The sequence below is a fragment of the Phyllostomus hastatus genome, unplaced genomic scaffold (genome assembly GCF_019186645.2).
Source record: "Phyllostomus hastatus isolate PE091 unplaced genomic scaffold, TTU_PhHast_1.1 phas_scaffold_193, whole genome shotgun sequence".
Lineage (NCBI taxonomy): Eukaryota > Metazoa > Chordata > Mammalia > Chiroptera > Phyllostomidae > Phyllostomus > Phyllostomus hastatus.
The window spans coordinates 12,831,889-12,841,392 of record NW_025334015.1 but is presented as its reverse complement, the minus strand read 5'-3'; the positions used below and the strand labels follow the sequence as shown (position 1 = coordinate 12,841,392).

The 9,504-nt window shown below is 62.5% G+C and overlaps 1 protein-coding gene across 1 annotated transcript; it reads left to right on the top strand.

Annotated features, from left to right (window-relative positions):
* Nucleotides 1–738: 738 nt before the first annotated feature.
* Nucleotides 739–9,253, top strand: VSIG10L2 (V-set and immunoglobulin domain containing 10 like 2). Its single transcript, XM_045860199.1, is given in 13 exon segments — nucleotides 739–851; nucleotides 922–980; nucleotides 1,347–1,676; nucleotides 1,930–2,205; nucleotides 3,693–3,968; nucleotides 4,505–4,753; nucleotides 5,436–5,696; nucleotides 6,906–7,196; nucleotides 7,608–7,904; nucleotides 8,459–8,581; nucleotides 8,824–8,848; nucleotides 8,955–9,007; nucleotides 9,156–9,253. Coding segments are annotated over 13 exon segments (2,451 nt in total).
* Nucleotides 9,254–9,504: the final 251 nt, after the last annotated feature.

Genomic DNA, 9,504 nt, shown 5'->3' with positions numbered 1-9,504 from the left:
TGTGCATCATATCACACACATACAAAAGTATATAAAAAAGGAAGGTACAGCCTGACGAACTGAACTGTAATTTCTACTCACGTCAGGAAACAGGGCGCTATCAGCGCCCAAGAGCGCCCACACACTAATGCAAGTGTTTCCATTTGACGTTCATGAAAAACGTATTCACGAGAAAGAAGAGGCTCAGAAATGTCCTCAAGTGTCACAGCTCCTCATTCAAACCCAGATTGGAGCTTTCTGGGATTGGACTGATTCCAGAGCCCCTTCCACAGGGCCAGCTGCTTGTCTGAACAAACCGGGAGCATGCAGCGGGCATGGGGCCCTTCACAGGCCTGTCCGAGTCTCGGGACCCTGTGGCCCGAGGGCTGCATGCTGGGGCCCAGCACGGGGCAGGCGGTTGGACTCCATGCGATGGGGGCCTTTTTCAACTCTATCTCAGTGGTGCATCATGAAATGAAAATGCATGGGCTTGGAGCCCCTCCCCCAGGTGTGCCCTAGCCAGGTCCTGCCTTCCTCAACTCTGCATTATGGATGGAGTGAATCATCTGGTAAATAATTCACCCGCAATCAGGGCAGTGAGGGTAACAGGAGAGCAGGGGTGAAGGTGCTGGAAGGGCTGAGGTGGGCAACCTGAGCCGGAATCCGTCCTTCTAAGGCTGGGCTTTGCTCTGGGGAGACGGAGCCCGAGAGCCAGGCAGGCTCCATCTTGGACCAGCAGCCACCCAGGGGGATGGGGCCATGGTGAGCCCACGGGCCCTGTGTAGACCACCTGGCCTGCTGCTGCTGCTGCCCTGCTGCTTTCTGTATTTGGGGGCCTCAGGTGAGTGATACTCAACCCCTACCCACCCCGTGTAGCCCTTTCCCACTCACATTCCATGATCTCTTCCCCGTCTTCCTTGAGATCCTTTGGCACGCGCATAGCCATTCAGTGAAGGCCATGAACTTCAGTGATCTGCTAGATGTTAGCCAGCGCGCACTGAGTGACCGCGCCTTGTCAGGGTGGGGAGGCAGGGCCCGCACACAGCCCTCTGTGTTACCTTGAACCTGGGGGTTATCCCGAGCATGGACGTGACACGGTCAGATCTGGTTTCCTAAAGTTCCCTCCACGCCAGGTGGTCTTCGTGCATCCGCAGCTGCCGGCATTGGAGGGAGTCCATTTCTGGGTTCTTGTCCTCGATTCATCGAACATCCAAATTTTGCCTTTGATCCCTCCTGCTGACCGTCCTCTCTGTCTTATCGAACCCTGCCCAGTCGGCTCCAACTGCAGAGCAGGAACGGAGGCTCTGGGAAAGGGGGAGCAGGAGAACCCAGGACAGCTCAGATGCCTTGCGTTGTCTCTGTCCCAGGGCAGCCTGATGAGGAGGTGGTGTCCACCCAGGGAGTGAGGGGCGGCTCTGTGGAGCTGGCCTGTGGCTCCCCGCCTGCCCCCCTGGCGGTCTTCTGGAGCTTCACCCCCCTGGGGCTGCTGATCCCCCGGCCTGTGGCTGTCACCAATGGAGCAGAGGTCAAGGTGGAGGCCGGGGCCTCGGCTCTGGGGACCGTGAGCCTGCGGAACAGCAGCCTGGTGCTGGGGGAGCTGCGGGAGGGTGCCCGCGGCCACTTTCTGTGCCAGGTCCTGCAGGCAGCCGGCGGCCAGCTACATACCACCTACTCCCACTTCAGTCTGGCCGTGCTCGGTGAGCATCCCGGCTCGGGGCCCTGGCTCGAGCTGCCATGCCTGCTGCTTTGCCTTCCTTTGTGTGTGCTTCCAGCTGTATTCTGCAGGGCTTGGGGTCTACACGGCCTGCCCCCAGGGGAGGGGGAGGCCTGGGGTGCTCAGGAGCCCAGTGGGCAAGCCAGCCCCCAGCAGGCAGGGGCCAGGCCAGCGGACATAGCGGGCCACTGCCCGAGCCTGCAATAACCAACACAGACTCTTCCTTCTCCGGCCAGTGCCCGTATCGAAGCCTCAGGTGCGACTGAGTGAGCCGTCCCCCGTGGAGGGGGCATCCGTGGTGGCCACATGCGCAGTGTGGGAGGGCACGGAGCCCGTGATCTTTGCCTGGAAGCATCAGGCACCCCAAGGCCCCGGGGAGGCCCTGCTGAGGGTCACGGAGCAGCTGCTCCGGCTGGACCCCGTCAATCGGACACACCTGGGCTGGTACGTGTGCAGTGCCCGCAACGCCGTCAACCACCTGAGCAGTGACGGGACCTTCCTGGATGTCATCTGTGAGTCGGACTGGGGGGTGAGGGACTGGCGGCGACCAGGCCTGGCATCTGCCTGCCACCTGCACTCGGCCCCCTGGCACACCTCAGGCCCCCAGGAGGGCCCCAGCCTGCACCCACCGGGCCAGACCCGGCTCCAGTACAAGGGGTTTTAACCTGGTCAGAGTTGAGGGCCCCTCTTCCCAGGAAAATGTGCATAGATTCACGTCACAATTAACCCACAGGTCTTCGGGTTGATCCTGAAGGACTCTCAGGGGTCACCTGCACCTCGGGAAACAGGGAGCAGGGAGGCAGGCCTGTGGGAAGAGAGGGCAGCAAGTCGGGCCCTAGAGGGACTTCTGAGAGCAAAAAAAGGTTATTTTCAGAGCATGCGAAGGACCCCCAGATAGCAGTGAGGAGGAAGCACAAGCCACACAGAAGTGGACAACAGGCCGGAACAGTTAGTTCAGGAGAAAGAGAACAGAGAATGCCGGTGAACTCCGGACGGGATCAGAAGCCGTGTGACAGGGGAAGACCGGGGTGGTCCAGAGCAGCCCTGGGTGGGATGGCAGCCTCTCCAGGGGCTTCAAGCGCCGGAGACGGGGCCAAGCCCAGCTGAGACGTGCTCAGAGTGTGGCATTCACACTGGACTTTGAGGAAGAAGTCTAAAGAAAGAATACAAAACAGCTCACCAGTAATTCTTTATATTGCTTGTACACTGAAATGATAATATATTGAATATATTTGGTTAAGTAAAATTTTTTAAAATTATTAAGGCCCATCGACGGGTTTTGCTTGGCTGAGCAGGGTGTGTTTTCTTCTGGAGATCTGGCTGGTGAGCCCGCGGCCAGCCAGATCTCCTGCAGCTGTGGGGCGGGGGGCCAGAGGAGTCAGGGAGCAGGGGCTGGCAGTGTCCTGTCGGCCTCGGAGGTGGCTGGTGGGCACTGTAAGTCCAGGGCGGTGGAGGAGACGGATGAGCAGTTCTCGGAAAGAGGGAGGGGCAGATCGGAGGCAGGCAAGACAATTTGGTGCTCTCCAGGTGTCAGGGAGGAAGAGGACATGGGAGTGGGGAGGCAGGGACCCCGAGAGAGTGGACAGGGCTGGCTGCTGGGATTGCACCGGGGGCATCTTCCCACCCTGTTCTCTCCCCTCTGCAGTCGAGAGGGACCAACCAAACCAAGAAAGCCCTCGATGCCAGGCAATGGGAGAGGGCTGGGCGCCCTCCTCCCCCTTCTCCAGGCTGACTCTGCCTGTGCCCCCGCCTCAGCCCAACCCACCAGGCCCCTGGGGAAGCCTTGCGGTGCCCTCTGGACTCCCACAGGCCGCAGGCTCGCCTCACAGGCCCTGATCTCCTGTATTCTGGGCTCCTTAGGGGCCTTACATAGTGGCTGGCACGGCTGGTGCCTAATTCATGGCTGCTGAGTGGGGAGTAAACTCAGCGATCATTACATGAGCGAGTGAAGGAAGGAGGACCAGCCGGGGAGGTGTGACAGGCCTTCCTTGCCCTCCAGATGGTCCGGACCGCCCTCTGATCACTGTGGAGCCGCCGAGCTTCACCGACGAGGGCTTCTGGGCGGGCGAGAGGGAGGAAGTGACTCTGAGCTGCCTGGCCGCGTCCAATCCGCCCAGTCGCTACGTGTGGCTGCGTGAGCACGCCCAGGTCCACACTGGGCCCACCTACACCATCGTCAGTGCCAGCCGCGCCCACACCGGCCTGTACACCTGCCTGGCCCACAACAGCCGCTTGGACACCCGTGCGCAGGCTGCCGTCCGGCTCACCATCTACTGTGAGTGTGTGGGGAGGGGCCTGCCGAGGGAGCATCTGCATGTCGGAACTGTGGATGCCCGTGGAAACGGGTGGGAGTTGGGGGGAGACAGGGCTGGGGGAACAAATGGAGATGCAGACCAGGGGGAGAGGCTGAAAAAACCTAGAGAAGGGGCAGGCAGAGGGAGAGCCCCCCATCCTGTACAGATAGCGCCCCTTCGAAGTGATGACTCCCGTGGTCCTGGGGACCGAGCTGAGGCACAGAGACGGGTAGCGTGAGGACAGTGAGGCAAAGTGCCCGGGACGAGAATGGGGCACAGGGACACTTCCCTACTGGGGGCTGCCGTGGGAGCCTCTGGGGTTGCCCAGTGATTCCGCCCTCCTGCCCAACCCGCAAAACACTGCCCCTGACCTGGGAACTCCGCCTTCTGCTCACCAGCCCCTCAGAGGCATCAGGCTCTCCCTGCTCCCCCACCTCTCCCGACGCCTCCACACGGGCCCCTCTGGGCCACTGGCAGTGCGGCCTGGGCCAGCCCCATCCACCCCCCTCTCCCCCAGATGCCCCCGAGGGGCAGCCTTCCTGCACAGTGCTCCCCGCCACTGGGGCTGTGACTTTGGTCTGTGCCTGGCCTGGGGGGCTTCCAGCTGCCCAGCTGCAGTGGGAGGGGCCCCAGGGGACTGGCCCAACCGCTCCCGGCAACGTCACCTGGAGGCACGCAGCGGCCCAGCTGCCCAACGGCAGCGCCTTCGCTTGCACTGGCCAGCACCCCGCCCTGGCGCTGCCCGCCCTCTGCCGGATCACGCTCTGTGAGTGGACACAGCAGGGCTTGGACATTCCGGGCCAGGGAGTGGGTCGGGGTCAGGGGAGAGCAGGGAGGGTCCCTGGGGTCTCAGGGCAGAAGCTCCAGGCCCCGCACTCCGGGGCCTGCCAGGGGACGAGGAGGGGGCAGCGCTCCGCTCAAGCCTGCCTCCCGACATCTGTCCGCCCCGCCCGGGTCTGCGTCTGCATGGTGGCCTGTCCTCCTCAGTTCAGGCTGGGAGCCCGGGCCCCTCCTACCTGTCCCCAAGCTTCCAGGGTCCGCGGGCTCTAGGCCCCGCTGCTCGACTTCCGCCACTCCCTGCGCGCTGGCCTCAGGCTGCGCCCGCACCTTTCTCTCCGCCTTGAAAACTCCTCTCCGTCTACAGGACCAAGTCCAAACCTCATCCTGCTTTCAAAGTCCTCCTCCCTGAAGCCCCGGAGGGCTGTCTTTCCACCTGCCGTCCGCACTCATCACGCTGCGCTGTAACTGTTAGCTCAGCGTTGGCTCCCGCACTCTCTCTGGCACGTGGCCAGCCTTCCATAAGCGATGACTGAGAAAGGCCATGAGCTGACCGAGTAAATGTGGGAATGGGTGAGCGAGGCAGTAAGTGGAGGACGGAGGGACGGGGCGAGCCTGCTGCGTCCCTCTTCCCCCATAGGGCCATGCTGAGCCGTTTGTTCCCTTCTCAGGGGAGCCCCTCCGCAGCCCTGCTTGCTGGACCACGGCCACAATGGGGGACCAGTTCATCATGCTGAGCTGTGAGTGGGCTGGAGGCGAGCCCCCGGCCCTGCTGAGCTGGCTGGACGCACAGCAGCAGCCCCTGGGCGGCAGTGGCTCCTCACGGGCCATCCACCTCCTGCGGGCCCGGGAAGATCTGGCTGGCAGAGAGTTCATCTGCCAGGGCTCTCACCCACTCAGGGTCCCTGGGCCCCGCTGCCGGCTCCAGCTGGGTGAGTGGCGGCTAGTGGCTGTGTTGCGGGGCTGGGGTGGGAGGAGCGGCCCTCTAGAACCAGGATGAGGGGCTCTGGGTGGGGGGGGGGGGGGCAGCTGGAATGCAAAGCGAGTCAAGAGACTGAGTCACCTCACCTCCCAGGGCCTCAAGTGTTTCTGATCCATAAAATCAGGAGGTTTAGTCTAGGTCTGTGTTGTCCAATGAAAATATAATGTAAGCCATGTGTTTAATTTTAAGTTTTCTCGTAGGCACATTTTAAAAAGAGAAAAGAAATAAGCAAAGCATTTTCTTCAACTCAATATATCCAGCATATGATCATTTCAATGTGTAATAGAAAATTAGTAATGAGATATATTACATTGTTTTTTTTTCTTTTCCTATTGCCTTCAAAATGTGGTGTATTCACAAGTCACAGCCCATCTCCAGGTGGACAGGCCACATTTCAAGTGCTTAGTAGTCGCAAGTGGCTGGGCAGCACCCATCTAGCCAATGAGGGGCTCTGACTGTCGGCTTCATTTGCATCACTTTGCATGAGAAGGGCCTGATTATCTTCCTGGCTGGAATTAATGCTTCAGGTGTCTGAGGTCTTCACCTCTCGTACTCCCTGTACTCGTCTTTGGTCAGGTTTCTTCCGGCTGGTCCCTTCTATTGTTGACTCAAGGAAAAGAAGTAAACGTGGAGGGGAAAAAGGCGGGACAACCTAGCAGAGGAGCCCTTGCAGGGAACACTTCTCCAGCCTTGGTGACCAGCCGGGGGCTCTGAGGAACTGCTCAACCCCAAATGTTTGCCTCCCTCATAAGTCTCAGGGCTGGACACTCCCTCAGAGGTTCACTGACACCTGCAAGGGGGTCTTCAGGAGTCAGCCCCTAAACACGGGCCCCTGCTGCGGGCCCGGCCCTGTGCCGGGGCGAGAGGTGGTGGCCACTGGGGGCGAGGGGGCGCTGTGCCAGGTGCTGAGGGGGAGGCAGTTAATGCCAGGTGAACAGTGTGGGCCCCGCCTGCAGGGGCCCAGCAGGGCTTGCGGGGAGGACACTGCTGTGACCACTGTGCCTTGGGGCAGACTGGGACAGGAACAAGGGCAGACTGGCCCAAGACAAGCTTTGCTGCCAACTCCACAGCCTGGAGGTCCTCTCTCCCCTCCCCCCAGGCCTTCCCAATAGACCAGGTGCAGGGGCACCTCCCAGCCTCCTTCTCTTTGTCCCTGCAGAAGCCCCCCAGCTGGCAGTGGCTAAGCCCTGGGTGTCAGTCCTGGAGGGGGAAGAGGCCTGGCTGGGCTGTACCCTCCAGCGGGGCACACCGCTCGCCCGCCTCCTCTGGCTGGGGCCCCAGGGACAGCCGTTGGAACAGGGCACCTCCGGATTCATGTTGCACCTGGAGGACACCCAGCTCCACCTTAGCATCCAAGGCGCCGACCCAGCGCGCCACGGGGGCACCTACCAGTGTGTGGCCAGCAACGCCCTGGGCAGCCGCAGCCGCAGCACCCTGCTGGAGGTCCTGAGTGAGTGGGGGCGGTGTGCGTCTGTGTGGCGGCAGGACGGAGACCCCCCAGCCCACACGGTCTTGTAGGTGGAAGGTGCTGGGATTCCTGCTGCAGGATTTGGACCGGTCAGCCCCCTCGGGCACTGGAACCCTGCTGGGCTGTGTGAGGCGAATCTCACGCACCCTGGAGCACGGGCAGACAGAGCCCCGTCTCCTTATGCTCAGCGTACAGACGAGGAAACTGAGGCCTAGGAATACAAGTCCAGGGTCACACAGACCCAAGCCGTGCAGAATCGATCCAATCTGCACACCTCGGTCTAGGTCCCTCCCAGCTCTCAACGAAGCTGGACAAACATGGGTGCCCAAGCGCCCCTGCACCCATGCCTGGCTGTGGGTGTGCGTGTGGCAGCGCGGTTTCCCCTCCCCCCAGGGTACCCAGCTCCCCCCAACGTCACCATCAGCCGCCTGACCTACGGGCGGCACCGCCGAGAGGTGCAGCTGCAGTGGGCCACCGAGGGCCCCGGGAACCTGACCGGCTTCCTGGTCCAGCGGAGGCCCCGTGCCGCAGGCCCGGGGGCTGCAGCCTGGGAGACAGCAGCCGGCGACATCGGGCCGGAGAGCCGGGCCCGGCGGCTGGGGGGCTTGGACCCAGGGGTGCTGTACGCCTTCCGCGTGCTGGCGCTGAACCACCGCACAGCTGGGCACCCCTCCGAGGTGAAGATACCAGGTGCCGGGGCGAGCGCCATGGAGAGGCTCAGCTTTCCGCAACAAAACCGAGCCCTGGCTCCTCTCCCTCCATCCCCGCCTCTGTCCTCTCCTCCACCTTCTCCCCGGGCAGGCGCCCTCTCCGCTGCCCTCACCCACCCCTCCCCGGGAGGCCCTGGGCCGAGGGTAGCAGCCATAGTTCAGCCTGAATCAGAAGAGGGAGGGGGGACTGCAGGAGGACAGGCCCCCACTCTGTGCCTCAGTCTCACCCCGGGGGCACACGGGTGGGCTCTCAGTTCCCACTGCTCTCTCCATCCTGGGAACGCCCTCACTGTATGGGCCGCTTCCCTGCTGTGCCCGGTTGGGATGTAGCCAAGGACTCAGACCTCAGGAGCAGCAGGTGCACGGAGCACCTCCTCCCTCGGGAGAGACCTGGTCTCCAGAGGCCCTGGGTGCAGCCTTGCTCTTGATCTCCCGCCTCAGGCGGTGGGGTGGGGACTGGGTGAGCAGGGCGCCGCCTGCTCGGCAGCCTGTAAGCCACTGCTGCCCCGTGCGACCAGCGCTCTCCCCTCCTAGCGGACCCCCCGCTCAGCACCTACCCAGCCGTGCTGGGTGCCGCAGGCACAGGGATGGTGGTGGCAACCGTAGCCTCTTTGCTGGTGTTCCAGTATGCCGCCCGGCACCCGGAGACTTGCCCCCGTGAGTGGGAAACTGTGGGGGGTGGCTGTGTGGCCCTAGAAGGTGGCACCTGTCCCGGGGAGAGGCAGGACCCCCTGGGCAGGAAGTCTGGGCCCTCCTGTATGTGACGTGTCCTCATGCTCGACACCCGCTGGGGCTCCCCCAGTGCCTGGTCTCAGCACGGAGCCTGTGGGGAAGGGGATTGCCCCTGCGATTTTGGACGAGTTGCTCAAGTAATGTGCCTTTTCCTTTCCTTTCTGCAGGCCTGGGCCAGCTGCTCATTCCCATGTGAGTGCGGAACCCGGCAGGCTGGGGGCCACGGCTCTCCTCTCACTGGGAAGGAGGGGTGGGAAAGTGTGGATGTCACTAACTTCACTCTCCCCTTCACCCTCAGGGAGCAAAGTCACCGACACAGGGGCTCAGTGGAAGGCCCAGAGGCACAGGCAGGCAAGCACCCTCCTGTCCCAAAGGTCACTCACGTGTAAGGGGAGCAGTCCTGTGTTGCACGCACGGTGCTAGGTCTCTTGCCATCCTCCAAGAACGACCTGGCACACCCCCAAGGCATCTCTCCCCTTTGCTCATGTCTGTCCTTCAGGCACTGAGACGCCCCCCGCCACCCCCGGTTTGGATCCTGCGCAAGAACCCACGGACGCTCCAGTCAGCGTCACCATCACGGTGACCGCCACACCGTGAGGCCCCGAGGACGGTGCCCAGGGGCACAGGTGCGGGGTGGAAAGAGTCCCCCTATCACACCTGGTCTTCAGAGCCAGGTAGCGGAGGCATGACCTCCCCTTCCCCACTTCACGTCCAGACTTCGCCACCAGTGCAAGGCCCAGCCGCATGGCCTCCGAGTGGCTTGGTTAAAGAGGAGCCCTGGCCCAGCCGGGGAAAGACGGAGGCGGAAGGACAAGGAAGACACAGCTGGAGAGCAGGCCAGCGGGGTG